Source organism: Cygnus atratus, chromosome 1, assembly GCF_013377495.2.
Source record: "Cygnus atratus isolate AKBS03 ecotype Queensland, Australia chromosome 1, CAtr_DNAZoo_HiC_assembly, whole genome shotgun sequence".
NCBI lineage: Eukaryota > Metazoa > Chordata > Aves > Anseriformes > Anatidae > Cygnus > Cygnus atratus.
The window spans coordinates 180,809,758-180,829,353 of NC_066362.1; the positions used below are offsets into that span (position 1 = coordinate 180,809,758).

At 42.3% G+C, this 19,596-nt stretch overlaps 1 protein-coding gene across 1 annotated transcript in view; it reads left to right on the forward strand.

The window, feature by feature from the left end:
* FAM124A (family with sequence similarity 124 member A) overlaps nucleotides 1–19,596 on the forward strand; it is a 40,909-nt gene that overhangs the window by 7,226 nt on the left and 14,087 nt on the right. The window contains exon 2 of the mRNA XM_035542812.1: nucleotides 2,734–2,765. Coding sequence (XP_035398705.1) covers nucleotides 2,734–2,765 — 32 coding nt within the window. The remainder of the gene's footprint in view (nucleotides 1–2,733; nucleotides 2,766–19,596) is intronic.

Sequence of the window (19,596 nt, forward strand, 5' to 3'; positions counted from 1 at the left end):
CCACTTACCATTGCATGCCATGAATCTGAATGGTTTGTGCTAATGTGCTGAAATATTAAGGATTTTACTAATTGTCGTTTTTGCTCTTAAGAAGTAGTAGATTTAAGACAAAAGAAGTTGTAGGGAAGGAGTCAGAAGAAGGACAAAAGACGATGCAGGTTGGCACTGAGAGTACACAGAGAGGCTCATATTCATCCCATTTGGTTTTAGGTATGTAGCCAAGGGTCTTACAATAGCAATATAGTTTCTGTAGGCTTCATCTCTAGACAACAGCAAGGGAGAGACCTCTCGTTATCAACTATAGATGGAGCTCAGGGAGAGTGCAGTCCTTATTTCAGTATCTGAGGTTAACCTAAGCCTTTAAGCTTAATTATCCCTTTTTTTAATTTTAATTCTGTGTATGTCAGTTCTGCAACAAACATGAATTAAATATTAATTTGAACCATATTAGAATTACAAAAAAAAAATACAATACATTTCTAAAGCCTATTAAAATGCGTCTGTGCAATTAGTCTCTGAGCACGCTGTTGTCTCCTCCCTTTTCACTCCCCATCTTTTTATTTTTCTTCTTGTCTCATTTTTCATGGCCTGCCTGTATGCCGAATGACACTCCCTTGGTTCAGGACTCATTAATTCTCCATGCCCTGTAATATGCCTGCGGCCCTCTGGGATAATAAAATAACAGTGTGAAGTAATAGAAAGCTGCTTCTATTTGCAGTAAGCAAAAGACAAAATGTTGTCTCGCTCCTATCTGAAACACAAGCAATGCAGATCCACTGGAATTAGCTGCCAACTGCTGAATGCAGATACAAGCAAGGAAAGCCTCGGGCTGTTTTCAAACAGAAGTGCAGACCAAATGAATCCTTGCTTGGGATGCTTGGAGGCAGCTGGGTGTATATTGCTTGCCTCTGGGCTTGTGAAGAGTGGCATGCTACACAGTTTTAACACCCTTACAAATATGCATGGTGCCAAAGGATACCCAAGTGACTCGTTGCTGAACATACCCTGCAGCTTTATGCCCCCATACAGCACCAGCCCCTGGGATTGCCTCCCCCAGAACCTGCCCAGGGTTGGGCGAGTGGTGTGGAGATGGCCCAGAAGAAGGAAGAAGAAGAAGATCTCCCTCTGCCCGTGCCATCATTGCCTCTACCTTTCCCAGTTATACAAGGGTCCTGGGGAAGTGTGGCTGAGGAGGGGGAACATTTTATTCATGGAGGAGGTGTTGTGTAGCAGGCACATATAGGTATTGTAAAAAATTCAGGTGGTGTCATTTTTCACTGGTCCAGCAGGATGGGCAAAAAGAGCTGGGGGTAGTTCCTTGTGCTCTTCCTCACCTAAAGAAGCAGTCCTGCATCCTACCTGCAGGATACCAAGCGCTAAGCATTGGACTATGAAACGTGGGGATGACTGTCATTGCTTTGTTTCCTCTGCAGAGATAAGTTCATATCAGAACCTAAAGCAGCCACTATAGTTGTTGGGGGGTGATAGCCTTTATTCCCTTGGATGCCTGAGAACCTAGAGTATCAAGGTATCTTAAGAATATGCTTAGATGTTATCTATTTCCAGACAAATATCTTGGGAGTCAAGGCTCACGCACTTCTTTTGATTTAAAGAAATATTGCAAACTTGTTGGAATTGTTTATACAATACAATATAATACAATATAATAATAATAGGTGTGGATCCAAGAACTGTGTTATGTCTCCATGAACAGTTTGCCTGTTGTGTTGAGGGCACTGCAGGGCATATATGCAAGAAGTTAAAAGTGGGAGAGGGCTCTGGCGAGTGGGGTCTATTTGGGGGAATCAGAGAGAAAGGGAGTGGGGGGTCTGTGAATGACCAAAATCAAGCACTCAGAAGTCATACACAGGGCCTCAGAAATGGAAATGAATTATAAATAAATAAATAAAGTATATTTGTTTGGCGTATTTGTTTTACTTTAATGTTTCTGGATCTTCAGGACATGAATGGGCCGTGTTTGTGAGTTTTAATCAGCCCAGAACAGGGCTTTCAGAAGTTTGGGGTTATGTGCAGCTGCAAAATTAACTGCAGTAGTGCTCAAAACTCTTAACAGCTCTCATGGATAACCCAGTATGCACTGAAGTAGAACTCCTAGCCCATGTTTTTGCTGAGAGATGTCTTGAAGAGGAAAAGGGTTTTCTAAAACAAACAAAAAAAATCCTTTATAATCTAAAATGCTTACCTTTCAGTCCTCTCTTTTGGGGTCTTCCCTGCCAGTTGTGTCCAAAGAAGAATAAAAATTTTGTGAATAGAGTTCTCTTAAAATAAAATAATTTAAAAAAAAGACATCTGCAAAACAGCTTTTAGACAATATAAGACAAGAAAGAAGAGGAACAGGGTCAAAATCTAGTCGACTTCTGCTCCTAATCTTTATCTGAAGCAACCTGTTTCTTTTCAAATAGAAAGCCTCTGAGCTTTATTTTTATGCCTGAAGTGAGGCAGCATTACCAGCCACTGCCATCCCTAGAAAAAACCCTCATTGCTTTACTCAGCCTACATAAGTGTTTTCAAAATTTGTACAAGCTTTTCTGAGGCCATGTTCAAAACTCGTTCCAGTTATTGCCTTCCTTAAAAATAAATAAATAAATAAATAAGCATACGAAGTGGACTTTAATTTACTATGCAGTGTGAATTAGTTTTGGTACATTTTTTATTCTCTCTGTTAGATGTAATACGATAGAGCCCCATTTAACTGAAATCTTTGTCTTGCAGGTCTGAGTACAGCCGCATGTCCTCTACCAGCAGTGAGTATAACTTTGAGACTTTTTGGAAATGGAATCTCATCTTCTTGTTCTCCTGTTTCTATTTATTAACGTCAACCCAATGCTATGATGGAGCTCACACTGACACAATAAAGCCCTCGTTCCTTCTCTTCTTGGATCTATGTCTAGAAGCAGCATATAAATTAAACTGATTGGAGATTCGTGACTGAAATACAAGCCATGTGTAAAATCGTAAACATTAGAAGTCATATCAACACAAGGCAAAACGAGAACAAAATCTGTAAATACGGCTTGGCCAATGTGAATGGGTCCTGCAACTGAATGAATCTGTAATGATGAATGTCATTAGAGCTGGGGCATGTGGAAATAATTGAATGTTTATTGTACGCTGATGCCAAGGACGCAATTGAGAACAAATCCTATGAAGCTTTTTGTTGATTTCAAAGGCGATAGATGCTCTAGCGAGTGTCACAGTCTTTCTGTTTATGATAGTTGAATTTCAGGGTATCCTACTGATAAAAGATGAATCCTAGTATATCTGGATTAGTGTTCTTTTTCACCAAAGCAAAATGGCATTTTTTAAAGCAATTTCAAGTAGTGCATTTTCAGTCCTCTATCTACCCACTCAAACCATTCTCTTAGTTGTAGGACATCCTGTATCTACAGCACTCCTCAAAGGGCAAGATGACGCCTGTCTCCCTGGTACACACACAGACTAGAGTATTACTTATGCCAAGGAAGCAGATCAAGAATTCATAGATGAGTAATTGCATTTTATAAACCGGATCTTGAAGCACCATGAAAATCAGAGGGGAAGAAAGCTGTCAGTTTTTCTTCATTCACACACTCTCCATGCATGGAGAGGGTTATTTTCTGTCTCCCATGGTCTTCAGTGGAGAGCTTTTATTGATTTCAGCAAGAGCTGGATCAGACAGTATTCATAATGTCTGGCTCCTGAGCTGATGCGACTAGCAGGGAGCTTGCTGACTTTTCTCCATCTGCTCTGTGTGTGCACACAACTGAGAAAAAGAGAATTCAGCTCATCTTTTTCCTAAACTTTGTTGTTTAAATACATTGCTGGCTTCCCACTGGCAGGCATAGTTCTTGAAATGATTGGAAGGCAAAATCCAGCCAGTTGACTTTTTCCACAAATAGTAAATGCGTATTGAATTTGACTGGTTACCCCAGGTGTGTGCTTTTCCCCTCAAATCACAGTTTTGGGTGATGGTTTGGGTTTGCCTAGTAAGCATGCTTATTTGGCAAGTAAGTTCAGAAGGCAAGGCACAAATAAGTAAATTATTTCTCATTAGGTTTTGGTCTCTTAACAACTTCGTGTGGCTGCATATTTTAAAAATAAAGGTAACGTTAATTTTCTAAGTCTTCATTTTTATTAAATTAGCTGTTTGCACAAGTAATGTTCAGTCGTATGGCAGCTATAGTTTGTCACGCTGTGTGGTCACCTTGCTGTCTTGCTGACCAAGGCTATCCACAATATGTGGGGATTACAGTTGTATTTCAACACTGGTAATTTGTCAGGACAAGGATGTATTGTCGTCCCAGCACAGACACAAAAGTTCAGGAGGCAGGACTGTCTCTCTCTTTCTCTTTTCTGCTTCCAAGGCAAATTATATTGATGCAGCTTCACAAGGAGCAGTATTTAGCTTTGCATTTTGTGTGGGATTTTTGTGGTCAGTCTGGTCAGACAGTGTGAGAGCAACAGTAACATTGATGTAAAAGAAGTTAGGTGAAAGAGAAATGCTTTTGTTTTGCAGGCTGGCAGTTGAGGATGCATCATGCATTTGAAGAAAAGATTATTGTGGAAGAAAGATTAGGAAAAAAAAATACAACTATGATATGAACATTTTAATTTATTTGGGGAAGAGATTCAGAAAGTGGCATCACTTGTACAGAAAACAGTCTGGTCAATGGTGCCATTAGGACCTAATATAATGCAAAGTAAACTCTCATAAATTAAAAAGCAGAGTCTCCATTATCTACAGCTGCTTCACTTGAAGCTCCTGTTCTAATGAAATGAAATTTATCTAAGCCAGAAGTACCACTGGTTCATTTGTTCTTTTTTCAGGGGTCTTATCCTCTGGTGCCAATGAGGCTCCCATTTCAGCATTTAATAAATGAATAATTCTGTCTTGTGAAGTTCTGGATAAACTCCACTGGACAAAGATTTTCCGTGGACATTCCAAAGGATTTGAGGATAGGAAGGATTTGGTGGGTGAATTAACTACAGCTGCCTGTATTGCTTGCTGCGATGAGAGCAGCTGAGCAAAGTGCAGGACCTCGTGCCAGTGCAAAGGCACACAGTGGCAGGAGGCACCACCCAAGTCAAGTGAAATCTCAACAGCTGCTTTGTGGCAATGGAAAGATCAGTCTGTGCATGGTTTATTTCCAGGACTTGTTTTCCCTAGGGAGACGTTCACCAGCTCAAAGCCTTTTCTGGTGCTTTGGTTGGACCTTTGGTCTTAGGCAGCACCCCAGTCCTTTTATTCTTTGCCCTTGTGTCCCAGCTTTGGGTAACCAAAGAATGCTGTTCCCCACAGCATCCAGCTAACATTGGTGGTTTCTTTATAGGAGGTACTTTGGGCAAGAGTACTGAAGTTTGCAGAGTGTGTCTGTGTTCATTTCTGTGCAGAAATGGAGCCGCTCATCTCCTGTGCTGGCTCTGGCTGTTGCTAGGGTGACAGTGGGCCACTTTTCCCTTTCGTATCAAGCAGAGGAAATAGGCCAGGCAAACCTGCCTGATAGATGCTGGGATTTGAGGCATTACGGCTTTGAAAGGTTCAGCAGTGTGGTTTCATGGAAGGTACGTGCTAAATTAATGTTGACATTCTTCTTTTCTGAATCCTCATGTGCATAGCCCACTTCTCCCTTTGTTATTTAGCAGGAGGTGTGCTTCGTCCTAATAGGATGTTTTGCCCATTGGTGTGCTCTTCATTAATCCAGCAAATGCAATAAGCTGCTTTTTGTTCATATTTTCAATTACCTTTTCACTTACAGTTTTCAATTACCATTAGGGATCCCTGATCATATACGAGAGGCAATTGTGCTAGGCACTTTAAAACACAGAAGAGACCTTTACCCAGAGTGCATAATACCAAAATACAAAGGCTGTCGGTGCTTTATGGATACAGGCAGTTGGAATCACAAAGAAATAATTAATTAGGATTGGTCAGCATAACAAGCAACGGTCTCCGCACATCAACTCTGCAATTATCTTCAAGCTGCTTTGAGCTGCGCATTTCAGGGATGACTTTCAATCGGGGAGGAGGAGCTTTGATGGAGCCTGCTTACATCCTCCTCTGCACAGTCTTTGCATTTATGGAGCTTGCGAAAGACCCAAGCCAGAAGCAAGCATTTCAAAGCAAGATTTTTGTGATTTGAGATGTGAAGTATTCCCTGCTTAGTCAGATCTGGAGCCAATTTAACCAGGTTGTCTTAGAAATAACTGTGAAAATAGGTGGGTTTTTATTTGTTTGGTTTGTTTGTTTGTTTGTTTGTTTTACTGCTGACATTTTTCAGCTAAGAAATCAATAGGGAACTGCCTGGATACACTTTTGTACCCTGTCAGCTAAGCCAGTAAATGAAACACAAAGCTGGCCCTATGGGATAAGGCACAAGCTCATGGCAGATTGTAGAGCATTCGAGATAGCAAAACCGTGTAGCTATACCATGGTTCATGTCATGCTTCTCAGCGATGTAAAAGAGGCTTGTCACCCACCTGCTTTGCAGTTGGAAAGCTGGTAAGTCACCTTCCCCTGTTCCTCTGCTTTTACTTTAGCAAATAGGAAATAATTCAGCACTTCTGGGTTGGTTTTAGGTGTTTTGTGTTCTTCCACTGTAAACCTAAGGCCAGGGCTATTAAAATTTTATTTCCACTTTGCACATACTTGTAACCCAGGGTTCTAAAAATTAAGCACAGGACAGTTTCTTTTGGCAGATTTACAAATTTACAGATTTACAACTATGTGAGTTACCAAGCATGTGTCTTTTTTATTAAAATTTACCTTTAAATTATTTTCTGTTTGTATTCTCTTCCTACGCTAGTATAAATTCAGGTCTCTGTTCTGGGATTGGATCAATGGTTTGTTGGCATTGCCCGTATCAGCTCACCTGGGCTGTGTTTGGACTCTGTTTTCTCTACAAGCGTCAAGAGTCCTCACCTGTAAAACTGAAGTCTTTACTGTGGGACAGGAGTGGTGAGGTTTCTGTTATTCTCGATGCCAGAGGCAGAGAGAGTGGCTAAGGCTCTTACCTCTGTGCACAAGCTGTGCGTTGCAGCACACTGCCCTAATGAAGGCTTGGACAGCAGTTTTTATCTCCTGAATGACACTTGCCTGAGAAGGCTTGCCAGTCCCAATACTTGTTCCTTCTCCTTTTCTGCTTTGATATTATTGCTTTAAAATGTCACAGAGCCACAACAGATGAGTAACCTTCTCCTTCATTACTCCTTTTCTTCACTCCTTGCGAAGAAAAAGAAGCCGCAGCACACTCTTTATACTGGGTCTGGTCATGGGGAACAAGCCATCTCTGGCACTACAGGAAGAGTTTTTTTATGAAAAGAGCCTTGAAACCTCATGTTGACACATGTGCCATTAACCCATCCAAGACAACATACCAAAATCAATGTTCTTTTTCTTTCAGACTTTTTCCAGTCTTACTTAAACACCTCACAACTCTCATTAAAGACAATTAGAGCAAGTTAATGGCATGCAGTCAAGTCACAGCATCCAAACAGGAAAAATAACAGTTGCCCAAAAATGAGTGCTGTCCTGAATTTGAGGTAAACCTTTGTAGTTTCCCAAGGCTGTGCCACCTCTCCTTTTTGACTTGGTGCTCTGCCAGACTGCTTTCATTTTGAGCAGCTCTGCTCTGAACCCTGCTGTGAGGTTGCTGCACCCAAGATCAACATCAGCAGTGGAAATTCAGTATTTGCTTGTGTTTTCATCCTGAGGACCCAGCAAAAGCTTCTCAGGTACAGATATTGTTCATCAGGTAGAGCATGAAGAGTCAGTATTGGGCCATCTGTCCCATCCATGCTCAGAGCTTTTCAATGCACAGTTGTCACACCATTTTCATACCATGGGCATGTAACAACATGCTACCTTTCTCCTTTGATCCTTCTGTTTTGTCTCTTTTTCTCTGTTTTCCATTCTTTTTTTTTCTCCCCATGGCTTCTGTTTCTTGATGTTACCACAGAAGAATCCAACTCTTCCATCTCTATTCAAGTTCTCAGACTCTAACCACTGTTGGAAGGAAATGTAAGGAGAAAAAGTACCCTTGAATAGAAAAAAGTGTAATATCCACCCTGAGGACTAGGTCATTTATACAGGAAAGCAAAGTCAGTGTCTTCAGAAGTTCTCCCATTTATAATTCTTAAGAGTTTTTATTATCGAACACTCTAGAGACCAAGGGATCACATCAGTCAAAATGGGCACTAGTGGAGCTTTTGACTAAAGATAATAGATTTAGCCTTCCTGGTTGCAGAGATAACGGGAGCTACAGGAGTGTAAGGATTTATAGTGTTACGCAGATTTATAGGTATCCTCAACAACAGCACATGGAGAAATGGATTCCTGTTACTCGTGCCTCATTTTGAAATCTGGTTGCCTTCACTTAACTATTAAAGGTGATGAAAACTAATCAGGAGCAGGAGAGCGGTGGGTTTGATTAGGGCCATTAAAAATCTGTTACAAAGGTAAAAATTAGTAATGTATTTGCCTGCTTTAAGCTCAGTTAGTTCAAACCAGTTCTGGCCCAGGACTGCCAGACTGGGTATATTCTCAGTGTATTTCTTCAACCAGTGTCATTTAGTAAGTGTAAGGATATAACTATATTCTTTTACTGCAATACGAAGATATACCATAGTATATTGTTGCTTATTTCTACAGAGAACTGAGATGATTTTACAATGGCTGGCAGCAGGCTCTATTAAATAAAATTGCAAAATCAAATTATGGTGGGCTTGCCAGAATCATGCTATATTCCCAGAAAGTAGTATTACAAAAAGAAGATGAATCAAAGTGTAAAGAAAAATGAAAGAGGAAATTGGGCCCAAATCATGTAGAGCTCTTAGCCTGCAGCATCTGCCAATGCTGCAAATTCAGGTGTTTTATGTAGTGGTGAAACCTGAAGTGGCAGCTCCACAGGAAATACAGGGAGTATCTGCTGCATATCTTACCTGGCCTGTGTCATGCTGCTAGACATAAAGATCAGCGTGCTGCTGCCCACTGCAGCTGTGTGAAGAAGGAAAAAGTCATGCTACATGCCACCTAGCAGTAGCTGGCTGTGCAAAATGTGTTGGTATACATGCTCACCATCAAATTCCTCTTCCTTTTAAAGGTTGGACTAGATGATCTTGGAGGTCTTTTCCAACCTAAATGATTCTATGCAAATGCTTGGACACAGGATAGAAAATGGTGCTGAATCACAGAAAGCTGAGGTTGGAAGACTGAAATGGTCTGGTCTAAGCTGGAGATGGTCCGGAGATGATCAATGGAGATGGTTGTCTGACCACCCTCACAGTAAAAAAAAACAACAACAACAAAAAAACTTTTTCCTATGTTTAAACAGAATTTCCTGTGTTTAATTTTGAATCAGGCCAGCAACATCTCCAGTCCTTAATTTGCCACCTCCATTGCATACTTCTTAATCTATCTTTTGTTCTGCTATGGCATTTGATGGCACAACACCACCCACCCTCCTAGCCCCACCAACATCACAGTCTCATCTACAAATGTCCACTCCTGCGTTAGGCACTGCGTGGAGTTACCGCTGCTGCTGCACCACTGCCTGGGAGCTGTGCCAGGGCTGTTGATAAAGAACTTACATTGCTATTTGCACTTTTACCTTTCTAGAAGACCAGGTTAGGACACTGTTTTCATAGGGAGATAATGCGTTGAGGATAGTCATACTGCACGTGGTTATTTAGAAACATAAGGATTAGAGAGGAAATATAAAAACCCTAAAGCCCTTAAAGACACGTGCCCTTAAAGACACGATTAAAGATGGCCAGTGGACAGAAACAGAAGACGGTAAAGAACTGAGGCAGAGTCACATGGAAGAACATGCACAAACATCTGTGTAGCTGTGCTTGAAACCAAATCCTGATTTTTGCATGTCAAGTATGTGCTGTTAACCACAAGCAAGCCCTTCCTCTTGTAAAGGTTGAAGTTCCTCTTTAAATGTCTTTAGTTTGGAGTAACCCATGCTTTGTGTTAAAGCCAGAGTTTTAATCTTTAGGATCATTTAGCACACACCCAATTGTGCGTCCCGTGGTTGAGTTGCTTCCTCCTGGGTTAGTGTTAGCTTGGGATTTCAGTACTGAAGGAGTGTTAACTTACCCTAAACAGTTACTGGACCAGAGCTATCAGAACTCTACTTCTGCTGTTCCTTATATCACCATTACATATTATTTTCTGACCACATCCAGGCCGTGCTTTTTCCTGTCATATAGATGCAGCAGATATAAACTGGACCAATTATACAGAAAAAAAATAATAAGTATGAATGACAATCTGACTTTTTTTCTAGCTCCTGTTTTTAATGCACATAGCCATAATAAAAACCACATAAGCAAATCTTTCTTCTTTCTCATTACCAGACATGATTCAGAAGCACAGGGAAGCTTTGATAAACACCGAGCTATAGAGTACCACACAGTTCTAGTAAAAATTTACAAGAAAGATCTCAGAGAGAGTTAAATGGGATTATGAGGTGATGTGGATTGTATTTCCCTGTGTGGAAGCATTACTGCTGCTGTCCCAGAAAACCACAAGGAGCTAGGCAGCTGTTTAGTGGGTCTTTCACCCTGAGCAACGGGTTGCAGGAAAGATCTTGACACTCCCAAGTTCATCTGGTACAACGATGAAAATGATCTGAAAATTGTTGAGACATCTGTCTGAATTGTTAAAGCCCACAGAGGGAAGCTAAAAAAGTAAAGCTGTCCCATAATAAATCTGTCAGGCAACTCCTGGTTCAGAGGCACCTGTTATAATAGGAGGGGAAAAGCCATCGGATTCACTGAGTCAAATGGCAAAACACTTGTGAAGGCTGAAGCTACTGAGGCAGCTTCTACTAAATGCTTGCTATGTTGACAATGCCAGCAATTAGTTTTCTCACTGTGTTGCTGCAGTGCATTATTGTGGTTTATTTTCTTTTATCTGAATTCCTTTAAAAAAATAAATAAAATTATTATGCAGGTTCAGTGTGGAGCTGGGACATTTGCTAGTTGATGCATGCTGCATTCGAGAGCAGTAGATGTCCAACACCTGCCTCACTTTTGTTGGTAAATAGTTGTTGTATTTGTTGATAAATAGTTTTGGGGGAAAAATCTTGTATCTGTAATTTTAAAAGATACATAAAGTGTTTACCAGGTGACTCCTGGCTTGAATCTCTCTGTATGAGATACCAGAATGAAACACTGACCACAAGGTGTGCTCTCTATTGCTAGCTTCCCTTTTCCACCAGTTGGTATGGATGGGGTTGGCCTTTTGAATGGCACACTGCCGTCAGCTGCAAGGATCCTGAGGTTCAAAATAGTTTTTGAACTGGTGAGTCTAAATGTCTCCTTTGTTCTGAAGCTGATACAGTTGATTGTCTAGACAGGCACAAATGTGGCAATGCCTGATCATGCCTCGGGGCTTGATCCCATGGTTTATTTGGGCTGCATCCCTACTGTAGACGCTTTGTCGTGGCTCCTGCCTTCTCTCTGGCCGGGTTTCCCTGCCACCTCCTTGTGAGAGCAAGCTGGTTAAAAGAAGTCTTCCTGAGAATTAACATTTTTGGCCAGATCCGTTCTCTGACTGCCACCAGAAGGAACAATCCTGATTATTCCTTGTCTGAGTCTTTCTTTCCAGTCTGTTCAGCAAGCTGTTTCAACTTGCATCTAGATGTGACACATGGGAAGCAGTGGAAACACTTAGCTGGGAATAGCAGGGGGAAGAGTGCCAGCAGTGAAGTCTTAAATTGTCTTAAGCCAATCATAAAATCACACTCTCAGTTAACTAGAGTACATTGTGTGAGGTATGGAGCTCACTGTTAGACCAAATTTGTCAGCTGCTCAAGTGTACAGAGTTTCTGGTGTGTTTTTTTTTTTTTTCAAATGCCATGTTCTTTCTGTGCTTTTCTAAAAACCATATTTTTTTAGAATCTCAGCTTTATACAGGAGTCAGATTTGAAGAAAATGCAATGCTCGCAGTCAAAGGACTTTAAACTATATGTTGCTGGACGGAGTTTGAATGCTGACAGGCATGGAGTACAGCTTCTGATTTATCAGGGATTGCTGATGGGACTTTTACTGAATTACCACACCTTGAAACTCCAAATGGAGATCTGAAATGAATACCAAGGATCAGTACCTGGGTTCTTGCCCAGTAAAACAATCCATATCTTTATGTAGGAAGATTTTATGGTCGGAAAGGACTTATATCTTTGCAAAGCTTAAACTTTCTAACGTGGAAAGCTGAAGTCATCTGGAATACCGCTCTCTCTGTGTTTCAGTTTCAGACCCTCTTCCCTCCCCTATTCCCCTTAAAAAAGTGGGGCAACTTATTTCAGTTCTACATGCAATAGAAAATACCAATAAAACAAATTAATGTAATGGTTGAGCATTAATAATTAGTGCACTTTTCCTGTATTTCTCCACTGGACTGAATTTAGCAGCAATATAGGCTGCTGTGTAATGTCCCGTGCTTTGCCTTGGAGATGCAGCACCAGCAGCATCACTGAACTCGCTGGGGCAAATCTGGTGAGCAGAAGCTAACCACTACGATTGACTTCCCCCTAGAGGGGTTTTCTACTTATTGTTTCTGATACATACAGAATAACAATTGCCAGCTGTTTTCCACAGACCAGGAATATTTTTCAGAGTGTAAAAAAAAAAAATCACTTACTGTTTCTCATACGGGTATCGGGTCTCCCGTGAGAATTAATCGCTATGTGATGGAGCCATTTGAGCCCCTAGATGGGGAAATAGAGGTAGATTGTGGCTTTAGAGTGAAGACAGGTAAGGAAGATGCCAAATCCCATGAATCCATTTTGTGGTATGGACACACATGCAGTGCAGACTGGGCTAAGACTCCCAAGACAGCTCTTGAATTGTGGTGAACTCTGTGGGAGGGAAGAGGGGAAATAAAAAGTTGGCTTCTAGGAGAGTGCCCCTAAATTCCTAGAATAATACTTTATGCTAACCTTCCCTATTGCAGCTTGCAGAGCTTTTCAGTGAACATTTGCCCCGGACTGCTCCAGGTATCTGGAGTACCTAAGTACAGGGCGAACACCACAAGTTGGACTGCAAAGTACTCTTGGAAAAATTGGTTAGAAGGCCCTGGCACCATCATGATGGAAGAGCAAGCAGGCAGGGCTCATTTAACAGTACTGCCTGTTTCTGCCATTTTACCACTAGTCTTGATTTAGTAGTGACTGTCCCAGAGATGTGTGAGCACATCAGCATTTTGAAGTTCTTGCTTTTCAGCAAGCTTGTAGCTAAATCTGTGGTGCTTGTGGAGAGCACTGAAATAAGACCTCAACTCTCCCCAAAGAGTAAGCACATGGTAAGGATTTTTTTTTTTTTTAATTGAGACTCCGTTTCTAACATTGCTGTTGCCAATGTAAAGTATGGTGTCAGCAGCATATTTTAGTGGAGGAGAACGCCAGATTGCAAGGACATCAGCAGCATGAAGAGTAAGGAGCTGATGAAGCAGACCATAGCACTGGTGGAAAAAATCCATATCTTGGGTATACGTTTAAGAGATTGTCAATGGTTTGCTTGCTTATAATCGGGGTCTGAAACCACCTACTGTGGGCTTCTACTGTTTGCCTGTGTGAAGGTCCCATACACCTTTTTCTTGGAGATGGGGGTCTTTTTGCTAAGTGCTTAATATACAGCAAAGCACAGCCTCTGTTTTGACATGCCTGCAGGCTGCATGAAGCCTAGATAGAAAATATAGGATTTGCAAAGAGAAGGCTGTAGTGTGAGGGATGCAGGATTAGACAGCTAAAAACACACTGTGGCACACCAGTCCCTTTCTTTTTAGCCTGTTTTTGAAGAGACCATGAAACAATTGTGCCATTTCTCTTCAAAAAAAATTTTTTTTCAGGCCCTTGCTCACATTCAGCAAATTTTGATAGAGAAATAAAGGTCTCGGAGATGTTAACATCCCACAGGTTTTGTCAGAACTGGAAGAAAAGCAGAGGGACAAACTTTTGCCTTCAGGGATAAAAAGGCTGCAATGTGAGTTGAAGCCATCTGTTTTCTCAACCTACAGCTGGACAGTCAGCTTGCAGACAACACAGACGTATCTTTACACCAAGTGTGAACTGCTTCTTGTCTGCCAGGTAGTTAGGGGATAAGTGAAAAGGCTGAAGCACTGAGAATAAGGAGTTGAGGGAAACAGGGAGTGAGGGTACATCTGTGACCTAAGGAGCGCCTGAGTGTTCACCTTGGTGTGATCAGTCAGCAGCTTGACTAAAGGAATCTTAGAAGTTGTTTTCAGAGGATGTAATCACATAGTTCAAGAGTATTTCTTCTGTAGCGATCATCGCTAAAGCATGTCTTATTTGTTGACAAAGTGGTACAGCAAGATAAACTTCCGGAACGAGAGTGATCTTCAAGATAAGCACATAGGCCCACAACCTTTTCCTATGAGTTGCACAGCTAAAGAATCAAGATGGAAGCATAGTTACTTAGCTCCCACTACACTTGTACACAGTGGAGCACTGTGGGCTTCATCTCAGGTTTGATTCTGACTCTTGGCATTGACTTCAAAAGGAGTCCAGGACAGCCTCTGCTGGAGGGACATCTGTTAGATTCCTAACCTTCCACAGGATGACTCTGGGCAGCAGTGGTTGAGACCCAGAGAAGAAGGGGAGAAGGAGGGTGTTACATTGTTCTGAAGACAAGCCGAGATGGCACCATGGACAGTAGGAGCACAAACAGGAGAGCAAGTCAAGGTGCAGTTGCACGCTCAGCTTAAGACGTGTTGCCACACAAGTACCCAGGCCAACAAAACAGTGAGCAGGAGTGCATGGAGGGGAGAAGGAGGGAGAGCGAGATGGCCTCTATCAACAGCAGCTTAAGCTGAGCATGAAACAATGCCATTAGGTAGGTCAGGGCTGGTGGGGAGGCGTTGGGTCTGTAACACAGCAGGTGGGGAGTTCATTGGGATCTGTAGCACAGTAGGGAGTTTCAGCAGCTGCTGCACCATCTAACAGCAAAGGTACCCCACGGTGAGATCTGCCATTGCCTTTGCTCGGTCATGCAGTGCCTCTGTGGGCATCAAGTATCACTTTTTAATAAGATTCAGTCCTGCAGGGTTGGCTGCATGCTGTATACTAAGGGCAATGACATCTCCTCAGAAGACTGTTCATATTAATGCGTCAGAAAGCTTTTTATCTCCATCAAGCAGATAACAGGCTTCATTCTCCAGCTTTGGTTTTCCTCGGATACCTTTTATTGAGCCCTAGAGCAACTAGATAAAAGCACAAAGAGCCTAACATTATGTGCCTGTCTGGAGGAGCAGATTGACCATTTTGCCCTGCTTCTCTGTATGCAGGTCTGCTATGCATTTTCCATACTACCTTAGCAAGGATGGAGGAGTGAGCATCCTGGCACCATTACCTCCGTTAGAGAACATTCAACTGCAGCTCCACAGGAAAATGCTGCTCTGATGGGAGTGTGAAAGAGGTTTCTCTTCTTGTCACAGTGCCATGCAGAATATCCCCTTTCTTATCACTTCTGAGCATCCTCCGTGAGTTTGAGGTGGTGTGCTAAGCAGGGCATGCTGAGAAACACATTATGCTGCAGTCCTGCATTTGCCAGATGACATTAAACAGTGGGAAAAGAGAACGGAGGAGCTGGTGAATGTCACATCCTGCCTGTTCAAAAGATTATTGATGCTGCATAATTCATCAAAGCGTGCCCTAGCAGTGGGTTCTGCTGCCAGAGGTGGCCAGTAACCACTTCTGTTGCAGCTGCCCACAGAATAATGCTCCTTGTTTATGAAAATAGCCTCTGTCTGCCCTAGAGCCTTTCAATTAACACACCTAAAAGGGTCAGTCTTGTGTTAGAATCAAATGAAATGTGAAGGTCCTGCTCAGTGAGATATGGTACCATTTCAACATTTATTTGTGTTTTGGAAAGGAGTTGAAATAAGGAAATATTGAAATTATCTGTGCAACAAAAATCCCAGGAAGACTCAATTAGTAAATATTATAGCGGTTTGCTTTTCTTTTTTTTTTTCTGACATTATTTATACAAGGAAGTGTTGTGTTTTGTTTGTTTGTTTGTTTGTTTTCATTCCCAGAGTTAGAATATTTTTATTTATTAGCAACGAACACAATATGCTGATCCATAATGTTCAGTTTTGAGTTATTTCATTACCTTCTGCTAGCAATTATTTCTTAGTAATGAAGTACTGTTTGATGGGTGCTGCAATTGTGGAGCTCAGCATGTTCGTTCTGATCCTCTCTGACTGCCTCTTTTACGTCTCCTGTAGTGCTTCACAGCATCAGAATTCAGTCTGAAATGTTACTGATGTAGTGATGAAGGGATCCAGTCTATAAGGCTGTAAGAGGCTCAGACTTTGGTTCCCATGAAGTGGTGTGCCATAGCATGGAAATGGAGGTTTGTGTTTTAGTGCTCAGATTCACGACGCAAAGTTCCAGCTCAGCTCAAAAATTTATGTCAAATATTTATAGGCCGAGTACCTCCTCTCAGTTTCCTTGATAGAAAATTGAAAATGTAGATGCACAGAGGATTGAAAATATCTCCCTCAGTTTGGAAATGCACTTTCCTATGCAGAAACTGGGGCTGGGATCCAGTCTGCCTAAAATCTTTGCCCCAGTCTCCATCCTAGCTCAAATACTTCCCAGGTTTGCCTAACCCTGTAGGTAACTCTTCATGAAGTATCTCCTGGTTAGTGTGTGGGGTCTTTAGGTCCCTATCTTGATTCACCAAGACAAGTGTAAGAGAGACGTTTTGGGAAGGCAGGTGCTCATCTCCCTCCTAAGTGCTGCTACAGGCCGGATTTGGGCAGTTAATGGAATTCCAGCCAAGGAAGGTGAAGCCAGGAAAGCCAGATGTCATCCAGGCTGCCAATGGTGGTGACTTCTGAAATGAACAAGTGTTTGGAGTGCTACCCCAGAAATGGACAGGTCTTCATGCAGGACCTCTTCAGGGGGAACATAATCTGGGCCTTCTTGTAAAAGAGGGGCCAGGCTGCCAGATGCGGCTGGATAACCACAGCAGCCTTTCTGCTAGAGGAGCCCTAGTGCCAAAAAACAAATGCAAGAGGGAGGTTTCTCTAACCTAGCATTATCCAGCTGGCATGGGGAAACTCCCAGCTGAACCTACCTTCTGAGCTGCTGGGTACGGACCCGAAGTTACAGCTGCACAGTTACAGTTGGCACCATGAGTCCTACATTCCTGGCCAGCTTCAACAAGGACGGTGTTACCCAGATACTGGACTCTGAACTTCATGGCACCTCCCAGGGGTAGCTGCTGTCCCCCCACCCTCCACCCTTAACCCATGGCTTCCCATGTTGCCCATTTGTGTCACTAAATGGCCACCGCTGACAGAGACTTGTCCTGTCTGTCCCCAGGACAAGGCAGCCTGAATTTTGGTGAAGCAGCTGGCACAGACTTGACAGCACCCACTGCTTTCTGTCAGGATGTCTTTTCCTGATGAAAAGATCCCGGTTTCTGGGCAGGGAAAGGAGGGGAGGAAGAGCCACAGGACAAGACTGCCACACTGCTTTGCAGGACTTCCTTTTTTCTCTGCTCAGCAGTATTGCATCAGCAACACAATAAAAACAACACATAATGGCCCATCACAAGCTCAGTCATAAAATACCAGGCCACCTTCTGCTGCTAGCTTCAGGAAATCAAGTGTGAGAGCCCTCAGCATTTGGGCTGTTTGCTAACAGCTTTAACCTCTCCTGGTGGCAATGCTACCTAGCAGATGAGTAAAAAGTCTAGGATTGTGAAATGGTCTTTCAACCTTGATAGCAATTACCTCTTAGCAATGTTGGTCCTTTGCTAAGTCAAAAAGAATTAATCCCCTTCTGTCATAGGGGGAAAAAATGTCGTAGCTGTGAGAACTGCAGAGCTTATTTCCAAATAGATGTCTCAGCATTTTGATATTTTCCGTGGGATTAACTGCTAACACAGAAGGGCTAATACATATGCAGAGCTTTCATTTGCTTCTGTGACAATTTGCCGGAGGGCGAATTAACTGTGTCATGAGAAACAGTGCCATTTCTCCCCTTTCCCTGTGAGTTGAAGCAAAAAGCCTTGTTAGTAACACAGAAACAATTTGCAGCTTACCATCAGCTCAGGGGAAGTTTATCTCAGCTCCTTACCTCTCATTTCTGATTCTCTTAAATTTCTGGTTTTCTTACCAAAACAGAAAGGGCTGCCATTTTATAAGCACAGAAGCCACATAATGAAAGGTGTAAAAGTGGCACCCACCCATACTGCAGTAAAAGCATCCTTGCTAACAAAAAAATAGATACTGAAGCTCTTTCTGTACTGCTTTGTTACTTTTCCACCTTCAGCATAGTTAGCTGCTTCTAGTTAGGGAAGGAAAAAAAGCAACAAAAGATTAAAAAAAAAAAAGGTGATTTTCACTGTTAGATATATATAACCCTAACTGCTAATTATGGTTTTGTGCAATGCTTTGGTAGCCTTCGGAGGCTGGCTCTCTGAGCATCTGCTGCTGATGGGCACAGGCAGCAGAATACTAATACTGGTGCTGGCTGCAAAATGAAAAATGCTTTAGACCATTCAGTGTCCAGGCACCACGCTGAGCAACAGGAGGGCAGAAAAGCCACGCTCAGGGAATTTTTTTTCTTTAATTCAGAGTAACAAGCCCGCAGCAACGATGGCTCTTTGCTTCGCATTGTTGTGCCCAGGCTTCTTTCAAAGCTGCAGTCATTTATATGCATAAATATCAAGCCTGTCGCTTGTTGCATGCTCTGATAGCATTTGTGTGACAAAGGAAACAGAGGGAGAAAAGAACTGAACATCTTCTATTCCAGTCTTAAAAAACGAATGGCTGCGTAGCTATGGCAATTATTTTCTTTCTGGTTTTATTAGATCACTGTCCTCTGTAATTTGTTTGCCTTCCTGTCCTGCTGTCCCATGCAGAAGGCCATGACAGGGCCTTCCCCCACACACCCTTTGTCTTTCTCCCACACTGTCACTATCCACAGGGGATATCTCCAAGAATTACCTACCAGTAACAGTTGTCACAGTGGAGCCTCTTGCTGTTTACTGACACAGATTTTTCCTTTTGCTTCAATTTTCTTCCATGAACCATCTGACAAAGTCACTCTGCATCACCCATTTCATGCAGATACAAGAACTCCACAATGGTTGTGTTTTTTATAATTTCCTTGGGTTTTCTGTATCTCCCCTGGGAAAAATGCTTGTTATTTGTTTTGCATGCCATATAATTCTGCAGCTTCTAAACTGAGGCTGATGGTATGCTTACTGGGCATCTCTGGAAAGCTGCACAGTTGCGTCTAGCTTTTCTCTGTGTCTTGCAGCTATCCTGTATTAAAAGACACCTAAAACACGCTACTTGTATAGTGCTGCTTTTCCATTAAAGCAATTGCTGAAGTATCACAGGAATGTTGTTCTGATGCCAGGATGGAGGAGGGAGAGGTTCATACAATTGCCAATAGGAGAGGAAACAGCCTGTGAGACAATCCCTCTATTAAATGTGGTCTGTACAATGAAAAGCTTGGGAAGCCTTTCTAAGTCTTCACACACTTAGGCTTTGTGCCCAGGCCTGGGGTCTCAGACATGTAGGTAGTTTCAGAACACCACATAGAGGGA